The 21673-nt window shown below is 40.1% G+C and overlaps 4 protein-coding genes across 5 annotated transcripts; 2 read left to right on the top strand and 2 right to left on the bottom strand.

Moving 5' to 3' along the window:
* Positions 1-2916: 2916 nt before the first annotated feature.
* On the bottom strand, positions 2917-5634 carry arf6a (ADP-ribosylation factor 6a). Its single transcript, XM_063901889.1, has 3 exons — positions 5419-5634; positions 4828-5281; positions 2917-4654 (listed from the first exon to the last, which is right to left on the bottom strand). The coding sequence occupies exon 3, from the start codon at positions 4606-4608 to the stop codon at positions 4081-4083; it is 528 nt and encodes a 175-aa protein (XP_063757959.1). The 5' UTR covers positions 4609-4654; positions 4828-5281; positions 5419-5634; the 3' UTR covers positions 2917-4080.
* A 1740-nt stretch (positions 5635-7374) lies between these two features.
* On the top strand, positions 7375-15046 carry prpf39 (PRP39 pre-mRNA processing factor 39 homolog (yeast)). 2 transcript variants are annotated; one of them, XM_063902209.1, is made up of 15 exons: positions 7375-7547; positions 8474-8923; positions 9122-9321; positions 9439-9564; positions 9846-9964; positions 10125-10292; positions 10465-10645; positions 11054-11161; positions 11670-11834; positions 12273-12399; positions 12577-12845; positions 13341-13525; positions 13615-13689; positions 13848-13959; positions 14409-15046. In XM_063902209.1, the coding sequence occupies exons 1-15, from the start codon at positions 7535-7537 to the stop codon at positions 14496-14498; spliced, it is 2388 nt and encodes a 795-aa protein (XP_063758279.1). In that variant the 5' UTR covers positions 7375-7534; the 3' UTR covers positions 14499-15046. The 2 variants fall into 2 exon arrangements, with proteins under 2 accessions (XP_063758279.1, XP_063758278.1); XM_063902208.1 differs by having other exon boundaries at positions 13615-13698.
* Positions 15047-15526: 480 nt separating this feature from the next.
* Positions 15527-17444, top strand: faua (FAU ubiquitin like and ribosomal protein S30 fusion a). The gene is made up of 5 exons (XM_063902881.1): positions 15527-15646; positions 16447-16528; positions 16633-16777; positions 16996-17051; positions 17214-17444. Exons 2-5 carry the CDS (start codon positions 16454-16456, stop codon positions 17337-17339), a joined length of 402 nt encoding a protein of 133 aa, XP_063758951.1. The 5' UTR covers positions 15527-15646; positions 16447-16453; the 3' UTR covers positions 17340-17444.
* Positions 17445-17748: 304 nt separating this feature from the next.
* Positions 17749-19976, bottom strand: fkbp3 (FKBP prolyl isomerase 3). The gene is made up of 7 exons (XM_063901381.1): positions 19722-19976; positions 19272-19373; positions 19023-19124; positions 18774-18909; positions 18480-18547; positions 18279-18376; positions 17749-18081 (listed from the first exon to the last, which is right to left on the bottom strand). Exons 1-7 carry the CDS (start codon positions 19824-19826, stop codon positions 18027-18029), a joined length of 666 nt encoding a protein of 221 aa, XP_063757451.1. The 5' UTR covers positions 19827-19976; the 3' UTR covers positions 17749-18026.
* Positions 19977-21673: the final 1697 nt, after the last annotated feature.

Here is a 21673-nt window from a genome sequence, read left to right as displayed (position 1 = left end):
GAAATTATACAAGCTATATATAACGTGGAATGAATCATGTGGTGAGCTAAAGACGAGTTACAAGTCACATTTTGGACCTACCTGAGCTAGCTGTTTCTCTTGACTAAGCTAACCAGCTTCTGCCTGTGGGTTCATATTTAATAAACAGAGACTAGACCTAACTCTAGGTATCAGTAAGTAAAAAACAAATAAGCATAGAACTCAAAGTGTCAAACTATTTAACCTGATCGTAAATATCGAAATAGTAAATATAATGGGAAGTTTTATAACACAACATTTTGCAGTTTCTGTGCATATCTACACCAGCCAATGAAACTAACTCTTAAGCACATTTGTACAAACCGAATGAGAAAAAGCTTGAGACTGACACCCGCACCAAGAGCTTCACTTGGCCTTTGACTCTTGCAGGTACAGTGAGAATACCATCTCTAAACTCCCCGGCTCTATGGAAACAACTGTGGGCAGAGGCAGACAGTGACTGCCTGAGGTGCGAGGAAAGCAATGATGAGAATTGTGATATTCAACTCTATATCTCAGTACATTAGTGTATGTGTGATTGTAGTTGACTCAAACACAATCAATGCTTTTACTGCATTCATGTAGACGAAAATTTACTTTGGCATGTGACATAATTAACAGCTGGTTCAGGTACTCCCTATAATAAATGTTAGAGGATTTAATGTCCTATTTTACTTGATTTAAAATCAGCTTCAGGTTGAAATATCTAACGGTGTCCTGGTTTGCTGATTGAAGAACTGAAATGAGATTAGAATCAAAGAGGAACGCCAGAGTAAACATGTGATAGAGGAACTGCCAATGAGTCCCCCCTTTCAAAAAGGCGTACAATAGTCAAGTCCACCCCCAGCCAGTGACACACAATGGCTGTGCTCGAGGCTAGAGCTTAACACGAAAAAATCAGCAGGTCTGCTCGGGCTTTCATTCAAATCCAACACTTCCGTAGTACGTTTTTACTGGGAGGCTGGTCACAGGAAACACATTTGAAGTGAATCACTTCTGATGTGACTAATGGTGAGGAACTGAAAGAAATGTGTCATTGTATCAATGAGGTTGCAGGGGAACTACAAAAAACTTTCAAAGCAATAGGAGTGCAACTGCTCTGCTAGCACTGAAGTGGCAGGTTTGTCTCTTGACAAAAGGCACCTTACTAGGAGTGACAATCTCATAAATGGTGTTCTTTAACTGAGGGCCACAGGTGAGCCTGACAGCCAGTGACACTAGCCAATGTGTTTGCAGTGCATCTGCTGCTGCGTGCAGTGACAGCTGCACAAAAGGCCTCCGACATGGGCCGCATGATTCACTGGCGCCGCTGACGCAACATCAGGAGCCCTTTTCAAACCGCTCTCTGCCTTTCCATATTTCCTCTCCTGAGACACGAAAAATCGTTTGTAGATTTCACTTTGGAATGTCCACATCCACAATGGAAGCCAGGAATTGAAAAGGACAAGCAAACAAGATCATACTTGACACAGCAGAGGCACTGCCCTCAACTAATAAGGAGCTTTCAATACAATAGAATGTTCTGAAAATGCAGAAATTCCTGTTAGGGATGCTTCAAATTTCCATAAAATGAACTGGAAAGTGATCACTTTCAGGAAAGTCGACAGGCAATGGTATTTGTGTGGTTATCTCAGTGTCCCTGTCCTTCATGCTGGTCACATGCAAAATACTGCTTTAAACCCAGCAACAGGTCAAACTTCAATTCACCAGCTAACAGAACAAACATCACATGAGCAAACAGAACAAATACTTAGATAGACAGCAAGCATTCCTGCAACAGGAATCCCTTGACTCAGTTTATCCTAGACATCGCTATAGTAACATATTAGGAAAAATATGCAATACCTACAAAATGTTACATTTTCAGATAATTGGAGAGTGATTCCTGTGTTGTTACTGCTTAGCACTTTCTGAAATAAAGAAATAACCTGCACTTTAAATGAGTATTTTACCTGTTTATCTTCAACCATATACTGTCACTGTTCTTGCTTTCCTACAGACATGTTAGCCCACCAATTTTGATGACAACTATTTTCCTATTACAAGCGTTTCCTGACTTCACACAGTGATGTCACCACCCACAATTCACACATGCCTCTATAGATGTGCGTTAAGAGATAGGGATACACCATTTGGATTTTTCTTATGGTTTAGGAACATATACATATACAGTAAGTGGTTTGAACAAATCAAAGATGAATGATCAAGTCTGTCACTTATGGGGATTTAGAAGGAAACCAAGGCTGACTTTGAGGCTGCAACTCTAAACCTCAGTAGGAACACAAGAATAAAGCACAACACCGCTCTCGTTACATTCTCTGTGACCCAATTTCACTTTTTGAAGGCAAATTCTAACAAAAATGTAAGATTGTTTTTATTATCACGATATTATAGAGCATGATTTGTGAGAAATGTGTATTTCCTTCTTTCACCAGCACCTATATATATACAAAAGTGAAGTTACCCATTACCAAGTACGTATGGAGTGTCCACCCATACCCTACTGAAAAGTTCAAACTTGTTGACTTTTACCCTTTCCATGTTTCAGGAGTTCGACCAACTCCACATTACTCTCCTCTGTTAAAAAAGATCAAAAGCCATGTAAGGATTCAGCTCGCCGCTGACAAAGGGTTACTTTCAGACCTGTGGCAAAGCACGCTTTACCCAACAATCACAACTCGGAAACTAGAGATCTCATCATTTATTCACAGCCAGTGACTCACACATGCAAGTGCAGAAAGCAAACGTTCCTAGTCTCCTCTCACTTTGTCCTTTCAAACAATTCTAACACACTGAAATCTCACTTCCTCCTTTATGAGTTACACTTTTTCAGAAGTGAAATATTAGTTTTGCTTCTAACGGCTGCAGCTGCTTATTGAAAAGGCGTCACTTCCGTACTGATCTGGATATATTTTTTTATTATTTCATCAGCATAGCAAAAGAGCAAGGGAACAAAATTTAAACAGAACATTATATTTTGGAATTTTAACAGAAAGATGGTGCAGGAACTTAAGTGTACAGGCAGAGGATGATGGGTAAAAAGAATAAAGGGTTGTAGTCACTGAGCACCTACATGGAGGTGGTGGGGGGTTGGGAATATCGTTAACACTTGCTGGGTTCCAAAAGTCAGTCACAGAACGTCTGAAATGTGCACAGCCAGCTAACTGGTTACCAACCCCCCCCCCCCCCCCCCAAAGTGCAAACTCAACATTTTAGAATACGTTCAGCCGCTGTCTTGATTTTGGGGCACCTGTAACCCGGGTTGCTCCTGAAGGCAACTGAAACTACAAATACTCGACAGTAATGGAAGCTCTGGGAAAAACACAAGAGAAATGAGAATGGTGGTAACGGATTAAGACCCTGAAACAACAAAAATATATATCCATATCACAGTGAGTGTGTGTGAGTATCCAGCTTCCACATAGTGTCTTTCAAACAAACCGCCACAGTAGACATGATGGATGTGATAACTGCACATGAAATAAGAACAAACACATCTCCTCAACCATCCCAGTACAATCAATTATGAAAACTTTTTTTTTTTCTTGATGTCCAAACATATCCAGAATGTACATTATTTCAAATTACAGAGGCCGTTTGGGCCATGAAAGCGATATGCTGATGTAGGCAATGGTTTCTGGACTTTCCCCATCCTTTGGATATGTAGCTGGGTCATGGGAATACTGAATGAGAGTCAAGCATAGGTAAAAGTAACCCAAAGAGTCCCCTAAAATGAAATTATACAAAAAGAGGTGAACAAAAGAAGAGCTCAAAGGAGAGCGTGTTGTATATTTAAACAATACTGATTATACAGAAAGTGAACCAAAGCAAAATAAAGAAATAATAAAGCCAGAAAAATAAATTGTCTGTTGTTTAAATGAAATCTGGGGTTATATTGAAGTCAATATCAAAAAAGAAAAATAAAACAAAAATATAATTGCTACTCTCTTTGATATACACTTAGCAGAGAGGTCATTGTATTAATTGCTTCAGATTGCATTTTTTTTCATTCTCGGCTACTTTATTTGCCTCAAAGTGTCCAGGCTGGTGAATGGAGAAACACTAAGATTTGTAATTTGAGGTAAGCCAGGTCAGGCCCTCGTATAGTCCATCCCCTGTTGTCGCACATGAGGGCTGAACGTACCAATTCCTATCTCTGATCCGGGTCAGGCCCAGCTTCTCCTGGATCTCGTGGGGTTTCATGGCATCTGGAAGGTCCTGTTTGTTGGCGAAGATCAGGATGATGGCGTCCCTCATCTCACGGTCGTTGATGATTCGGTGGAGCTCCTGCTTCGCCTCATCGATCCTGTCCCTGTCAGCGCAGTCCACCACGAAAATGAGGCCCTGGGTGCCTGTGTAGTAATGTCTCCACAGTGGTCTGATCTTGTCCTGTCCCCCCACATCCCAGACATTGAACTTCACATTCTTATATGTGACCGTCTCCACGTTGAAGCCAACGGTGGGGATGGTGGTGACCGACTGTCCAAGCTTCAGCTTGTACAGGATGGTAGTTTTACCAGCGGCATCAAGTCCAAGCATCAATATTCTCATCTCCTTGTTGCCAAAGATCTTTGACAGCATTTTGCCCATGTTGTTTGCTGTGCATAAATACTTTGATAGAAGAAAAAAACTTCTCCTGTGAGAGACAAAATAAAAGTTGTTTTCAATACAACTGAGAAGTTACAGTATCAGTGTGTCTGAAAGTCCACGTGATGGCAGCGGTGGGCTGACAGTGTCAATATTCAAAAGGCGGTGACTTTCAAGTTTGTGCAGTTTGGTAACGGATTACAATTAGCTGGATGATCTGACCTGAGAGGGTGACTTCAAGGGGAGCAGTATGTGTGTTGCCCTCGCAGAATTGGGTGGAGATATATGTTCATGATCCACTGCCCTCAGATATAAGGAGAAAAAATGACATCCCGTTGTTTCAAACTAGACTTCCTTCAAAATCCACATTTCAAGTGTTTCTTCTCGGTCAAAAATCTTCTTTCTCTCATTAGATTTTTTGAAACAGAGTGGCTTTTTTTGTGCCTAGCTTACTATATAAATCAGGCCCTGTCAAAGCCCGGGGTTCCCACTTCCTCCTTGGCTGCCGGCTGTCCACACTTGCCCTTAGCCGAATCGAGTCGATTGATTTCAGAGCAGTGTTTTTCGTATCAAATCACGCCCAAAAAAATAGATTTACGGTCCGTTTCTGCATCGGAACATCCACAGGAAGAGCGTTCAAAAGGTCATTGATTCATCCGACTTTCTTCTCTTCCCCCTGTGTGACACAAGAGCGGTCCAGAGAAGGGAGGGGTGTTAGTACAGAGGACAACTTTGAATCCGAAAAAATATTCTCTCTGCCGATAGAAAAGCGAAACAAATGCGTTGAAAATAGAGAGCGGGGTGTATACTTACGTCTGCGGCAATCATCCCCAGTCCCCGGGCCGTTTCTCCCCGCTCTTGCCGCTCTCTGTCTCTCTTCCTCCCTCTCTCTCTCCAGCCGTTCAGTCACAGCGGTGCTGTGTTACCGGAAAAGGTGCGGACCCAGATCAGCCGCCACTTCCTCTACGCTACTCACACACACTGCTGCTGCGTTCAGGGGCTAAGCAAGGGCTCAGACATCTCAAGACCCAAAAAACCCCTTCTACTACAAGGGCGTTGCATGAAAGCCTTGAGTGTTAATATATATTTTTAGGTTGTGTTATTTATCGTATTTTCTCTATTTTAATGTTAGTGTGATTCTATCAGATTATAATTAAATGGACATAATAATGATATTAACATTGGCAAGTCATATCAGTTATAACTAATCACTGGCGTAACACAAGCACTTGGGGCCCCCCTGCAGGTACTTAGACTGGGGCCCCCCACCGCCACCTGCCACGGCCTCCTTACTACTAGCCTACTCAAAATAATGTTTCAAAATAAAAGTAAGTTGTTCATGTATCCACTGGCGCAGTATTATTTCATGTAGTGTCTTTCAAAATTGCGGCCGGCCGCGGCCGCTCTAGTAGAAATCTAACATGCTGTCGGCGGCCGCTTTGGGGTATAGAGGTAGGGGGCCCGTTCTCATATGAGGGGGGCCGGGGCCCCCCCGCCTCGCGGGGGCTGCGGGGGTATACTTTACGCCAGTGTAACTAATATAGCTATGGTGTTGCTGTGGCTTTATTCTCTTACATACCCATAATGTTGATACCACTTTCCATACTGTCTATACTATCCTATATAGCGTGTTTCTTTTTCTACCAATGTCTACTACTGTAGGCCAATACATTGTTGATATCATACCTTCAGCTGTTCATTGTGACAAGGAGTTCTACTATTAACATTTATTGTACTAACAACTGCATCATACATACCTATATCTGTTCAGCCTACAGTAACTGCGGGACATTCTTGTGTTCTTACTGTATCATTAAGTATTCTTTACTCAATTAATTAATTTAGTATTATGTAATGTTTTAAGAGAGCAATAATTATTAAAAGTCTAAATTCTTCTCAACTTTAATTTAAGATAAAAATGCAATCGTCAATGTACTCATCATTTATTATAATCACACATTGCAGACGTATAAAGTACATCAAACAACTCTGTGGGCCAGGGAAACAAGCACTTCCGACGGCACCTGAAGGTACCATACGCCATTTCGCATGCGCGCTTCAAGCAACTAAACTGCAGACAGGTCCATGATTAGCCCAGTGTTGACGCCATTTGAGCTTTCATTGTGCATTAAATCGCCTTTAAAATGACGTCTTCTACAATATTTACACACAGGACTCTAAATATGAAGCATATCCAAAGATTCAGTAGGCACAATGATCTGGGAGGGGGCGTTTACAGCCGGGTTTTCCCGACATGTCTTGTCATTCATTCAAAAGCGTTCCTGTACGATTAAACTGTGACGTGGAGTTTGTGTAGTGCTGGGGGAACTACAGTTTCACACATTGTCGAAAGCAGCCTTTTTCTTGCATTTATTTAAACATTTAGATAGAGCAATTACTAAAACTATTAAATGGCCTACTGGTATTAGTAAAGTGATGTCTAACGAGAAATTTACTTCTCAACAATGGATAAATATGGAAAGGCAACACGTGTTGAAAAATTATGAATTCTTATTAAGTGGAGGCAGGCTTGTATTTTCACCTACAGTATACAAGCCTCACAATTCTTGCTATATTATAGGTTTTAATCAGTGGCGTAGCTAGGCTTATTTTAGCTTTAATTATTCTACTGATATCTATTATGTGTTTAACCAAGTGTATTTCTCTTTCTCTTTCTTTAATCTAGTGACCTTGCACGTACACTTTATCAGAAATGTTGCAATAATGTTTTTCTCATGGATTTATCAAACCCTGAATCCACCACACATAGGGGCGGGGTAAACCGAAACTGAGCATGCGCACACTGCCTTTCTAGGTTCTTCCTCCAAGTCAAGTATGGTTGTCGAAGCGCGCCGGGCCGTAGTGGGTTAGACACGGATAAAGTGACTTCGAACAGCGTTCACAAGTTCTTAAGGTTGGCCAACATTTCATGGAAGATACGGGTAAGATCTTTAAACGCATCTTTATTTTCGAAAACAATTGGTTAAATGTGAATATAATCGTTGCAACTTAACAACCAGCTTATACTAGCAATTGGTGGTAACGGTAGCTAGGGAAATTGCCGACGTTAGCTCACTAGCGAACGTGGAGAAGCCGTTGGTGCCGACTAGTAACTGGAGATGGATGCAAATACGTAGCACGTTGTAGTTCAAGTCACCATTTGGTAATGAAAGTGTAAGATTATCAATCCCTGCTGGGTACGATTCATATCAACATGTATGGCTCTGGTAAGCTGGACATAGTAGTAAACTGACTAAATGCTATTGTTAGGCAAACACCAACCTCTGGTAACTTGAGTGCCGCGGTACTTTCCAGGAAATAGATGAGACCCAAAGTAAGGCCCAACTTATGATTGAACTTTGACTATACAAATACTTGCGGTTGCCACAGGGCCTCAAACAGCAATCGAGGCTAAAGCTAACATAACCGTTTCGAAAACCCATATCTTAGTTAGCCATTTAAGTTCATGAGCTACTCGTAGGGTTACTTAACTAAGAAGCCGATCACGTGGCTACAGTATTTATAGTAGGTTTTATCTTAAGCTTCGTCTGTTTTAATGTTAGAACAGGGAAGTATCCTGTAGCACCAGCTGCTGCTGCGGTGACCTTTTTTGCTGTGAAGCTAGCTTACTTGGATAACATTTCTTATCTTCCTTAATTCGTAATGTATAAATAGTTTACTCTTGTTTATTTTATTCACTATCGAAGACGAATCAACAAATACAATGCAGAAATCCTCACGCTAGGAAGCTCAAACTGGTATATTTTGTCTTTTAAAATTACAGAAACTATTTGCATAGGAAATATAGACAATGTATCAGCAACTTATTGTAGCTTCCCAAATGATAATCCATCCTTCTTCTCTCCAGGCCTGCAATTCTTAGACAACACTTGTATTGGAATGCTCGACACTGAGTCCCCTGTCATGGAGAGCAATGGGGATGCATTTCTTCCTGACCTTCCGGTTCTAGGCCAAACTGCAGACTGGTCCCATGACCAGGTAACTCCAGAACCACTCGCAAACATCTTACCCGAAGACTCCGATGAGTCCCAGGATGCTCCCGAGCAACACCAGAAACCAAATGAGCAGATGAATACCACAGAGCTGGGATCTGTGGAGAAGGCTGTGGAGCAGTTTCAGATTGCCAGTGCTCAGCTCTTCCAAGACGAGCAGCCACCACCACCACCGCCGCCTCCACCCCAGCCAGAAGAAGAGTCCGAGCAGCCATTATACCACAAACCAAACTCTGGAGAGTCTGATCAATACAACCAGGAGATGACCGTTTTGCCAGAAGCTGCTACTCAGGATAACAGTCAAGGTATTCAAAATATGTTACGTTTTTGCTATACATCTTGTTTATATCCTGCAAATGCACAAAGGGAGGCACGTTTCTGTTGGCCTTTTAACATGCACGTCAAACTTGATTTAAAACACTCGATACCTTGCAAATAAAATTCCTCCCTTTTTTATGTTTAAAAAAAACTTGTTATTCACAATTCTTTGTTAACTTCACCAGAGGCGACCGAGGCCCCACATGTGATGGAAGAGGTTATGGAGCTGGAAGAACAATCCAGAGAAGCCACACAAGAACTGGCTGTTCCTGCAGAGCCTGAGCCAGAAGCGCCTAGTGAGTTTGAAAAACTCTTTCAAGCATGTGAGGAGAACCCAGAAGACTTCAATGGTTGGGTCTACCTGCTGCAGTATGTGGAGCAAGAGGTAAGCGAAGACATGTCAATATTTACTCTTTGTATATTACTAAAATCGACCAGAAGCATTGTTGTACTTCGTGGGAATTACTAATCTAATTAATCTTATTGCTTGTCTCCCTTGCAGAATGCTCTTCCAGCTGTAAGAAAATCATTTGACGTATTCTTCCTACGCTATCCCTACTGCTATGGCTACTGGAAGAAGTATGCTGATATTGAAAAGAAACACGAGAATATACAGATTGCAGAAGAGGTAAATATTAATATATTGTGCACTTGTACTCATTTGCTTTCTTTGCTGTGTTTTACCTGTATGTGCTGCTATTTGTAATAAAATATTTGGCTTGTGTCAATTGAACAGTTCTGGCTTTGGCCTTATTATTCATTCCATTATTTTAAAGAACAATTATTGAGACTGCAAACAGCAACTGCTACAGAAATCAAAGATGGGGCAAAGAGAGAGCCACTTAAATGAGTAAAGTAAAAGCATTCCAACTGTTGACATGGTTTTTTTTGGGTCTGATCTCTTCCAAGGTATACAGAAGAGGCTTGCAGGCCATCCCTCTCAGTGTGGATCTGTGGCTGCATTACCTGACTTTCATCAAAGAGAACTCTGATCTGAGTGACCCAGAGACTGAGGGACGCATTCGAGCGTGAGTAAACACTTTAACCTTTTTATAGCTTTTTTGTTATGTGACTTTTTTGACCGCACAATCTACTCATAATCCCATGGTTGAATTTAACCTAATATTTGATTAAATGATAAATAATTGCATACCATTCCCAACCTTTTCTCTTCTTTTCTACCATCAGTGCCTATGATCATGCAGTGCTTGCGGCAGGCACAGACTTCCATTCAGACCGTCTGTGGGAGTCCTACATCAACTGGGAGACGGAGCAGGGGAAACTGGCTAACGTCACCGCCATCTATGACCGAATCCTGGGCATCCCAACACAGCTGTATTCCCAGCACCTCCAGAGGTAGGCGAAAATCTGATTAACAATTCTATTGATCTGCTTTATTGTTATACTCCAGAAACACCAGCTCTCTGTAGTTGAAGTTTTGTTTAATGTGTATAATTGCAGCTACATGGACACTATTTGAAACCTTTCTTCAAGTTTAATCTTATGTATCCGTTTTTCATCTTTGCAGGTTTAAAGATCACGTGCAGAACAACAACCCCAAACACTTTTTGTCAGAAGAGGAGTTCATTCAGATGAGGCTCGAGCTCTCGAAAGCCAGCCTGTCGGCGATGATCTGCGAGAGCGAGGACAAGCCTTCCACTCAGGATGACCTACCACCTGGTACCGAGGACCTTGCGGACCCTGCTAAGGTAAAAATCCACTTTCCTCCTGCAGGGGAGACACATTTACAGTAGCACCGCCTCCAGGCATTAGCAGGAGCTTGCCTGCTTTCCATGATGAGAAAGCATTGTTCAGGTTTGAAGAGGTGTCTTTATGTCAGCAGCCAAGCCAATGAATGCCAGGGGGGATTCAAGTTGGCATCAGGGACTCGCCCTAAAACTAAAAGGATCAACTGAGGCCCAGCACCTGCACCCAGAGGCTGATATGCAAGGTGCATACATACCTCCCCCCCTCTCCACAGGCTTCTTGTCTCTGGCAAGCTCATGGTGATGTAAATACTTGGCTGCAAGACTTGCAGTTTCTACATCAAGTGGAGAATGTGATTGGGTGACAAATGCACGAGTGTTGACCAGTTGTTTTTCTGTGTCTTTGTATAGAGAGTGACGGAGATCGAGAATATGCGCCACAAGGTGAACGAGGTTCGACAGGAAGTGTTCAACCACAACGAACATGAAGTCAGCAAGCGCTGGGCCTTTGAGGAAGCGGTATGTGTTCCTTTTTCTCCAAAACTTTAACAGTAGACAATTTCTTTTTGTTGCTTTATCTCATTGTTATAGAGAAAATCTTGTATGCAATGAAATGACTTCATCATTTGCCATTATAAGCGTTTAGATTGGTTCCCTCTTAATTTTCCCTCAATGCAATTGTCTGCTTTTGGCTTGCAATCTTCTGACTAAATGGAGCCTCCATTATACACACCAACAAGTGTTAAGCGCTTCCGTTTTGCCTATTTTTTATCAAGGTCGTGAAATAACAGCCTCCTTAGTCTGAACCAAGATGGCAAACTCTTTAATGTTCCTACATTATCGATGCAGCACATTACAGCTACACTCCTTTCACTTTTACCTTTCACAATTAAAGCTCTAAACAGAACAGTGAGCATTAACTAGGGAAACTAACATTATCAGGATGTACGTCCCTCTTTGAGTTTTAGTATTGTAAATTTAGTTTTGTCTGTGCCACTTTTGACTTAATTTTACTCTTGAATTTCAGATTAAGAGACCCTACTTCCACGTCAAATCCTTAGAGAAGAACCAGCTGAACAACTGGAAGGAGTACCTGGACTTTGAAATTGAGAACGGGACTCCGGAGCGTGTGATCGTTCTTTTTGAACGATGCCTCATCGCCTGCGCACTCTATGAGGAGTTTTGGACCAAGGTAATTTGACCTTTAACCTCTCCTTCACTCCTGCTACCTCCCTGCACTTCCCCCACCAACGATGATATCACATCGACACAGTAAATCGTCCTGCACTCCTCTTTGCGTGTAACGTTGATATGTGACTGTATCTGTTGTATTAGGGGATGGCCAGCTTGCCACACAAGATTTGACTGCAGCATTTGCCAACTACTACGTTGCATCTACTTCGTCTCCCACTACCTTACAGAAACTTATCTAATTGGTTCCATGAAGGTGCTGATGGGTTTACACAGAAAATTTCTAAAAACGATCTTGTCAATGAAGAAATTCACTGTTTCTGTCAACTGAAATTTTAGGTTTAAAATGTCTTGTCTCTTTTGCCTTTCTCCTCTGTTTCTTTTTCCTCTGTCCTCTTCTGCATTTCTTCCAACTTGCTGTCTCTCTTTCACTCTGAAGTATGCAAAATATCTAGAGGGCTACAGCACTGATGGTGTGAGACATGTCTACAAGAAAGCGTGTACCATCCACTTGACCAAGAAGCCAGCAATTCACCTGCTGTGGGCGGCCTTCGAGGAGCAGCAAGGTAATGACGCTCATTCAAACCAGCATGCAAATTAAAGTCAAATAACCAAAGGATATTTTGAATGAATAATCTACATCTGAGGGTGTTTCTATATGTAAATTAGGATTAATAACTTTTGAGTGGTAAAATGTTGTATAATCTGATGTGTATTAATAGCATTCTGCTGTTCTTTTCCAGGTAATGTAGAGGAGGCTCGTGACATCCTGAAGTCCCTGGAGGCAGCAGTCCCCGGTCTGGCCATGGTGCGTCTTAGGAGGGTCAGTCTGGAGCGGCGCCACGGTAACTTGGAAGAAGCAGAAGCCCTTTTGAGGGAGGCCATGGAATCTGCGAAGAATGCTACCGAGACATCGTTCTACGCTGTGAAGCTGGCCCGGCAGATGATGAAGGTGCAGAGAAGTCTGAGCAAAGCCAGGAAGGTGCTGCTGGATGCTCTCGAAAAAGACCAGGTGAGATAAGTAATGGTCATCATGGAAACTTAAAGAGCCAGCCAGACCTCATGAAATATTGCATTATGTCAATCTGTTCTGTCTTAAGAACAAGTCATGCAGTTAATATAACTAAATTGCATGCTGTATGTGTTAATTTATATGCTCACAAGTGACAACGTTCTCTGTAGAGCCAAGTAAAGAGAAACGGTTCACAAAAGTGTCTACACACTCCCAGGATAACCTTTTCTCTGAATCACCGCTGCAGTATCCCAAAAAAAAAAAAATTCCATGCATTTGTGCAATTTTCAGGGGTGGGGTTATATTTAATTCTACCAGATCGCAGGTTTAGAAAAAAAGTGACACTATTAAGCTATATTGTTATCCATTAAGTTATACTTGGAATGCAAAGACACTCCAGTCCTTATGCAACAATGGGGAATTGTACCACGTTCCACTAAGGCTGTTTTTTACACTAGTTGTGTGGTGTTCACTCATAATTGTGTGGCTTTACAGACGAGTCCAAAGCTGTATCTGAACCTGCTTGAGCTGGAATACAGTGGAGACGTGACACAGAATGAGGCTGAGATCTTGGCCTGTTTCGACCGGGCCCTGCAGAGCCAGATGCCCCTGGAATCCCGCCTCCTCTTCTGCCAGCGCAAGGTTGAGTTCCTCGAGGACTTTGGCAGTGACGTCAATGTGTGAGTTTCATTACTTTAAGTGACGTCTAAATTGTCTCCTTTTTGTCTTGTGTGATACTGACTATTTTTTTTTATCTCGCATCTTTTAGACTTGGGGCTGCGTATGAGGAACTTCAAAAACTACAGAAAGAAAGTGAACCCACGAAGAGGAAAGCCGAGAACGGGTATGACAGGTGGATAACAGAACAGGGATGGGACACACCAACACATTTTCATTGAAGGAAGAGATGAATAGCAGTCAATTAAAGTGTTCTATAGATTCTGCATTTCTTTGTGAATGGCTTTACAAGGGATTATACTAACTTTACCTTTTCTTCTCCAGTGCTCAGGAGCCTGACTCTAAGAGACAGCGGGTGGACGAGGATCCAACGGGTGCGGCAGCAGCAGCGACGGACCCAGCAGCAAACAACTCTGCATACAACAGTTGGTACCAGGTGTGTTTTCTATTGGAGCATTCAAAGGTTCACACTAAACATGTATGGCCATTTACAGCTGTTATGAACCTTTCAGTTATGCATTTTGATCAAAAAGAACTGACGAGGCACACAAGTTGTGGGTGGAGCTACAGAGGACTAAGGCTCAACTTGTGGCTAAGTGTTGAGATTGATAGATGGATTTCATGATATTATAATTTAGATGATTTGATGCGTAAGCACACGTGTTCCGTTTACAGGAAGACAATATGATTGGACTTTTATATTTTGAAGGAAATTTAGTTTTTTTTCTGGCATATATTGCTTAATAAGTCAATATGACTGGGAATGTTATTTGAATTGACATTTCTCATTTGACCTTGGACTTTAAGTTCATGTTTTATGTATCCATGCTGAAATGTTTTCAGTGATTTGTCTGACATGTTCTCGTCTCTTTCCCTCTTCATCAGCAACAGTACGGTGGTTGGGGACAAAACTCCTGGGGACAGTACAACCAATATGCCCAGTATAACCAGTACTACCCGCCTCCCCCAACATAATGGACAAAATCCTTACATGAAGATGAAGACTCAGAGGAATGCATCCTTTCTGACCTGCCTAAATCTCTGGTTATGGTTTCTTAACATGATGCCTCAGAGATTTCAGTCCAACCAAGACAACTGATTTGTTCCTTTCTGGGTTAAATTGTACTAATAAACCTAACTTTGTATCACTTGGTTGGAATATAATACTCTTTGCCCTCTGTGACATCGTGTTGATCAATTATGAAACATTCAATGTTAATTGGTATATTTTTCATCTCCAACACTGGCTGTTCTGGGTTTTTAAATGCATGTTATTTGTCAAGGCAAATATATTTTTCTTGTGTTATTAAAGCTTTTTAATTTTTAGTTTCGATGACTAGTTTGATCTCTTTCTGTGTTTAAAATTCGGAGGCTTTCAAGAATTTACGTCTTGAGTTGTGTTTTTCTCCCTCAAACTGAACGTTTTTTAATATTCCATAAGTATGTTTCCATACAGAAAGTGAGCTGATCCACCTTTTTTTTTATTTTGAATTTATTTCATAATAAAGAGATTGATATCCTAACGTTTCACTGGTTGAATCCATCATTCCATTAATTCCTTATTGGTAAATTATGTATACAGACCTCATAAGATCTCAGAGCCATAGAACACATTCTTAAATTCATGTATGATTTTAGTACAGAAACACATTAAAGGAACCTAGAAATAAACACTATGGAATGTGAGAACGGTTATGTTCTATACAGCACCTGTGTAAGAGCTGATGGCTTTTATATTTATTGTTTATTCCATTTTATTACTGGTGAGTGAAGGGAAGAATTGAGTCCAATAATTTAAAACGGGTAAATTGCCCTGAAAAACCAAGGTCTGCTCAAGCCACCGCTTGCTAAAGACCTGGTAAGGTGGAGAATTTAATGATCGGGTTCTAACTTAAAGTAATTTAATGAAGCTTGGAGCATACATTTTTGATAAATCACACAGAGTTGTTAATTCAAATATAGTAAAAACAAATTATTGCAAGTACAAACTGCAGCCCTCTATTTGAAATCGTAAGGGGAGTGGCGACTACTTCCGACGTGGCTACGTAATTCAGCACATGCGCACTTTCAGCCCTTAAACAGCCCTTTCTATGCCTAGCGTTGAACGACTAGCATCAAACGAGGTAAGGCCTGTGCAATTTTAGTGGAAAACCCTACTTATGTGAAACCCTGATACGTTTTGGTTTAGCAAAAATGTACCAATATCCCTATGTCTACCAAGTTATACTTTATTGGAGCAGTTACGAGACATTCATGGTGTTTTAAAACGACTTTTTGAAACACGTTCCCCATGTGGCTAGTTAAGCTAGCATAGCATTAGCAAGTTACCGATAGAGACGAGGCTGTTCAGCTCCCGGCATGTTGATTTGCACTGCTGCTCGTCAGTTTTCAACATTTCCCTTTTTATTCCGTGCTGTTCTTTTTTCGTTTACTACGTTATTCAACAGTTCCTGTACATTGGCTCAAAGTTGCAGGCATGCCGTATAATGTTTGCTGTCACAAATACTTCATACACCACTAGCTGATTTCCCCACTACAGCTACGGTAGTTTCCTTCCAAAAAAACCTGTTAAATACTATTCTTAAACTCTGGTCAGTTTGAAATGTACTGCTGACCATGGCAATGTCCCAACACTAACACATTTTGTAAAGATCTTACCATCTTTATAATCTTTAAGCTATTTAAAAAATAAATAAAATGTTCTTAGCAAAGTATTAGTCAGTGAAGAATCCTCTTAACTTTGTATCTGATTTTGAAGCTTCCAGCTTATTGGTGTTCTTTGTTTTACTCTTTGAAAAAATGCCCCGCAGCTTTTACGTTGTCAGAATTTCAAATTAATATGATGTACAAAAAAGTTTCCTAGCAGTGACTTACTGGTGACTTTAATAATGATTAATGTTGCTTTGCTCTTGTTTTCTTGCAGCATCAAGATGCAGCTCTTCTTGCGTTCCCAGAGCACACACACCCTTGAGGTGACCGGACAGGAGACTGTTGGCCAGATTAAGGTAATACCACACCTCTTTTGATCTTGAAAGAATCATGACTTGAATGGATTACTGTTTTTATTCATCTGAATGAAATGAATACAAATGTTTTTTGTGTATCTTAGGCCCATGTCCAGGGTCTGGAAGGTTTCCTGGTTGAGGATCAGGTGCTGTCCCTTGCTGGATGCCCACTGGAGGATGATGCTTCCCTGGCAACATGTGGCATCTCAGAGAACTGCACCCTTGAAGTAGCTGCCAGGCTGCTCGGAGGTCAGTACATAGCTTCAAACCTTTAATTTTGTATAGGTTATGTCTGGCTCTACTTCTGGCTCTGATGTTTCGAAATCCAGCATCCCTGTGGCACAAGCCATCATTTAGCCTTATGATTTCATTAGACGATGGCTCCCATGTTACTGTTTTTAAATGGGAACAGTATGGGCCTGAACGATTGCAGGAAAATATATTTAACCCTTTACTTTCCTCCTTAGGTAAGGTTCACGGATCTCTGGCCCGTGCTGGAAAAGTGAGGGGACAGACACCCAAGGTATGTTTGTTTTTTGTGTGTTTTCAATATAACTAACTGTTCATATGAACACATTAACTGGCCCCAAGAACACAGTTGGAATGTGAGTTTGCTGTTTTTGTTAAGATTATATTATTATGTTTAATGTTTTTAAGAAATGTCTTTTACTGTCATGTTGTGCAGGTTGAGAAGCAGGAGAAGAAAAAGAAGAAGACTGGCCGTGCCAAGCGTCGCATCCAGTACAACAGACGCTTCGTGAACGTGGTGCCCACCTTCGGAAAGAAAAAGGGACCCAATGCCAACTCCTAAGTGTGCCAATGCTTAAGAGGAGGACAACGACCGCCACCAATCTTTTTTGACCAGGCTGAATGTTGTCTTTCTGTACAGAATAAATATTGGGCTTGGAAAAAATTACTTCATGGTATGTCCTTCAATTTAAAGAATTTTGACATTTGCAACTAAGTTTTTAGCCCATTACAGAAATGTATGGTATCCTTTTCAAAGGATAGAGGCTAATTTGTGCATCTTCTGATCAGAAGATGTAAAATATCTCCAAGACCAATGCATGGGACCTTATACCAGATCAGCAAAGATAGACATTCTACTTGAGGGATCAAACTAGTTATCCTATACCAATGACATCCTTGTGTATAATTTAATGGCACAATAGTCATCCAAACACTGTACAATTGACTCAATGATGAGATGGAAACCAGGATATGATTTAGTCTCTGAAACAGGTTTATTAATCATTTACATTACACATGCAAAAGAACAACAAGAAAAATACAGAGAATAAGGTTTCAGGGTGTCTCATTATGTACAATATTGACAAGCCATCACATTCTGGCCAAAACTGAAATGCTGCAATAACTGGTTATTGTATTGATGAATGAGACAAAGTAGGAACAGTACGGCGCAATCCAAATGCCATTTTAACACGATCCTTTACAGCCAGGCCATTTGAGAATGTTTTCTTTCCCTGGCACTTGACATTTAATCTACAGCAACCAGCTCAATCTCGAAGATCAGTTTCGCGTTGGGTGGAATTCTGGTAGAGCTTGAGTTAAGGAAAAGATGGCAGTCAGTTGGCAGATCAGATTACAGCTGCAGTACAGGAAAAGAAAGTACTGTCTGTAACAACCATACAATACCTGATTACACATGTAGGTGAAAACGTGGGAAATAAAGTGACACTAGAATTTATATTTTTATGACATAATACAACAAATCCAGCAGAAAGGATACTTTGAGTCAGGGAGACCCTTCCTTCCGTAGGCCCACTCTGGTTCAATCTCCAAGCGGGATGTTTCGCCCTTGCTCATCGTCAGTATGCCCTCATCCCACTGTGAAAGTAAAGGATTATCAATAATGGCATGCAGCGGGGGAGAAGTGACATAATCAGGAATTGACAGAAGTTTAAATGGAGAGCAAAATCATCAAACTTACTCCTCTGATGACTCTGCCAAGGCCAACTTTGAAGCTTAGAGGTTTAGTTTGCTTCTTCTTTCTTGCCGCTGCAGAGAGAAAACACGGTCAGTTTAACTGGGACTTAATTTATCTGTATTCATAACCATAAAGGACAAATGTCACTAGAGATCAAACAGTTGAAGAGGAGGTAAAAAAAAAAACAGGGATGTAACATTACAGGTCAAGGTTTTTCGAGGGCATCCTTTCTTGAAAAGATGACCAATTAACCATTTTTTGCTTGCAGTATCACTTTAAAGTAGAGGTTTGTCATACTTGTGGGAATATTTGTGTCAAAGACGGTTCCATCCACCAAGCTACCAGTGTACCAGCAGCTCACGTTCTCGCCTTTCTTTGGAAAGTTGGTTTTGTCACCTTTCTTCAGCACTGACTTGGTGAACTTGGGAGGACCCTGAAAAGAGCAATACAGGAGTGGTTTAAAGTAGTTTGAATGTGTGCACAAAAAAAAAAGACAAATCAATCTTATTCCCAAATCCCTCAAAATTCAACATCCTTGACCAGTACCTCATCAATAACCTCTGCTGGTAGATCTTTGGGCTTATCTTCAAGTTTCACACTTCTAACCTGCTCGGTCACGTCTTCAACTGGTTCTGTGCCTTTAAACCTCTGCAAAGGAAAAAGCGAGTATAAAACACATACACTTGTTTGTCAATCAATCAATCAAATTATTAAATGTGAGCCAGTCCACATAGATGACACCATCCCAACACATGCACTCTCATTTGTGCAACACCAGATCTTAGTATCACTTACTTTGCTCTCAAAGAGCTGATTATAGGCGACAATCAGTTGTTCTTTCTTTGCTGTTTTCGCGACATTTTTTATGTTTCCCAGCAGCTTGTGCTCGTTGAGGAACTAAAAAGGAAGGAAAATGCAGTTACAAAGAGAAAGTTAGCATATGATAACTTTGTTGCACCATCATGCGTATGCTCAATAAATAAAAAAACACATTTAGACAAAATGTTCAATGCAATAGTTTCTGATCCTGGTCCAACTCAATAATTAGCTGTGGTTTATATTCAAACAACGCATCACATTTCGAGTATACATGTGTGTCCGCATTGAGTGCTAAAACACAACAGCGTTCCTCATGTTGCTACGCTAAGCTAACCACGCAGCATGCCGCATCTCAAAGTGAGCGTTAATGTTTAACCTGAAGAAATTCAACCTAGAATCACACAAGGGTTAATGCAATAAACATACCGAGTGTGCTGCATTGTCCTGAATGAACTTTATTACGTCTTTTTTGGGCAAATCATCATTTTTTAGCTGCTCCTCGCTCCACTCCCGTGTTGGTTCATCCGCCATTTTGAGAGGCGAATGATTAATATTGACCCTCCTGGCGTATCTTAACACCCGCAATGACTTTTTGTTTTATTATTCACTTTTCAAAACCACTCGATTATACCCTTTTTTCTCATAAAAATATACATGTTTGACTATATAATGGATTTGAAAGTGATATCCTCACGATTTAATAATAATAATAATAATAATAAAAATAAACACAGTGAAGTAAACTGGTTGAAACGAACCCCCCGAAAATATTACATGTGTTCGAGTGAAATTACATCTCTCTGATGTGTGTCCTGCCACCTAGTGGACAAACACACGAGTACACAAATATGGAAGGACTGCAGTGGATGCATACTGTAAGCAAAATAAACAAAAATAGAAAAATAAATGTTTCCGCATACTGTACTGTGACTCTTTAAATGATAGTTTAGTGCTTTGACTTCAATACATGTGTTAACAGCTCACATATAAATGTATTGTTACAGTAAAAAGTATTAAATTCCACTGCACAGTATTTTATTCTGTTGAAATGTTATCTTATTCTATTATACATGTATAAAGTTGACTTATTTCTGCATTGACTTGCAAATTGGTCACTTGCAACATTTTCTTGCACTATTTTATTTCTATTTCTGATTTTTCTTGCATTGTTTTTTCATGTTGAATGACATGAAAGGATTCGAACGCTTATCCTCCGCTTTAGGACCAAGCCTCACGTCCACGGGCTGTCAGATCTAACAAATGAGCTATACGAGGCACCTCTCTGATATGTATGACATGAAAAACAAATTTAACATTTTTTTAACAGAACATACTATATATTTTTTTGACATACTTTGCTATGATTTTTTTTTCTAACATACTATAGGCTACTATGTTGATTATCTGATATTTATTTGACGTAAAATAAAAATGATGTTTTACTGATATTTCGACATACCATACTGACACTATACTATTACTTTTTTCGATATTCTATACTATGTTGACGTGCTATACCATATGTTTTTTCAAATATTTTCAACATACTATACTATGTTGTCCTTATGATATTTTCGACATATATATATACTATATATTTTTTTACGATATTTTCACAACAATGCTTTGTTTTTCGGTGTATTCCCTTCCTACTATGATAAGTGTTTTTTTAAATTTTATATTTTGCCATGCAGTTTTTTCTGATATTGTCGACATCCTATACTTGTAGTTTGGTTATATTTTCAACATACTCTTTGTGGCATTCTTTCTGTGTTTTTTTTAACATACCATACTATTTTTTTTAAACGATTTTTCAACATATTGTAGTATTATGCTTTTTTGGCATACTATATTAGTTTTCGTGATTTTTTCGAAAACCTTTTCGTTTTTTATTAAATGTTTCAACATTATATACTATGTATGTTGACTTTTTCAGTTTTCAACATTTTAAACTGTGACATTTTTTGTTATAAATTCGACATACTATAGGTTCAAAGGTTTTATTTGTCATATGCACAGCAGATACAGCGTATATGTTGGCAATGGAAATCTTTCATCTCAGGCTCCTCCAACAACTCAACATACATAGTGTAAATAAGATAAATAAAATAGTGCAAAAATTAGACAAGAAAATATATACAGTAACAACAATAAGGATGTAAAGATGTAAAATATATACATATGTAGAATAAATTGAAATTATTTAAATATACTGTACAGTCATTTAAATACTTTACACTGTTGTATGAGGTGGTATAGACAGATGCATATATTACGTATAAACAGATATTTATGACTGACATGACTCTCTCCACAGGAGTCCCGTTGATGGTGATGGGTGTGTGTGCCTCTCTCTGCCTCTTCCTGTAGTCCACAAT

Source organism: Eleginops maclovinus, chromosome 15, assembly GCF_036324505.1.
Source record: "Eleginops maclovinus isolate JMC-PN-2008 ecotype Puerto Natales chromosome 15, JC_Emac_rtc_rv5, whole genome shotgun sequence".
Lineage (NCBI taxonomy): Eukaryota > Metazoa > Chordata > Actinopteri > Perciformes > Eleginopidae > Eleginops > Eleginops maclovinus.
The sequence above is the reverse complement of the archived record's forward strand: the minus strand, read 5'-3'. Positions and strand labels throughout refer to the sequence as shown.

What these genes read in the sequence shown, in the direction of transcription:
- arf6a (XM_063901889.1), bottom strand. Translation starts at nt 4,608, where the DNA reads ATGGGCAAAATGCTGTCAAAGATCTTTGGCAACAAGGAGATGAGAATA.
- prpf39 (XM_063902208.1), top strand. An exon ending in ACTGAGGGACGCATTCGAGC is followed by an intron (nt 9,965 to 10,124) that starts GTGAGTAAACAC and finishes TTCTACCATCAG; the next exon opens with TGCCTATGATCATGCAGTGC. An exon ending in ATGAGGAGTTTTGGACCAAG is followed by an intron (nt 11,835 to 12,272) that starts GTAATTTGACCT and finishes TTCACTCTGAAG; the next exon opens with TATGCAAAATATCTAGAGGG.
- faua (XM_063902881.1), top strand. Translation starts at nt 16,454, where the DNA reads ATGCAGCTCTTCTTGCGTTCCCAGAGCACACACACCCTTGAGGTGACC. An exon ending in AGCTGCCAGGCTGCTCGGAG is followed by an intron (nt 16,778 to 16,995) that starts GTCAGTACATAG and finishes TTTCCTCCTTAG; the next exon opens with GTAAGGTTCACGGATCTCTG. An exon ending in TGAGGGGACAGACACCCAAG is followed by an intron (nt 17,052 to 17,213) that starts GTATGTTTGTTT and finishes CATGTTGTGCAG; the next exon opens with GTTGAGAAGCAGGAGAAGAA.
- fkbp3 (XM_063901381.1), bottom strand. Translation starts at nt 19,826, where the DNA reads ATGGCGGATGAACCAACACGGGAGTGGAGCGAGGAGCAGCTAAAAAAT. An exon ending in CAGCAGAGGTTATTGATGAG is followed by an intron (nt 18,910 to 19,022) that starts GTACTGGTCAAG and finishes TGCTCTTTTCAG; the next exon opens with GGTCCTCCCAAGTTCACCAA. An exon ending in AAGGGTCTCCCTGACTCAAA is followed by an intron (nt 18,082 to 18,278) that starts GTATCCTTTCTG and finishes AAGCTCTACCAG; the next exon opens with AATTCCACCCAACGCGAAAC.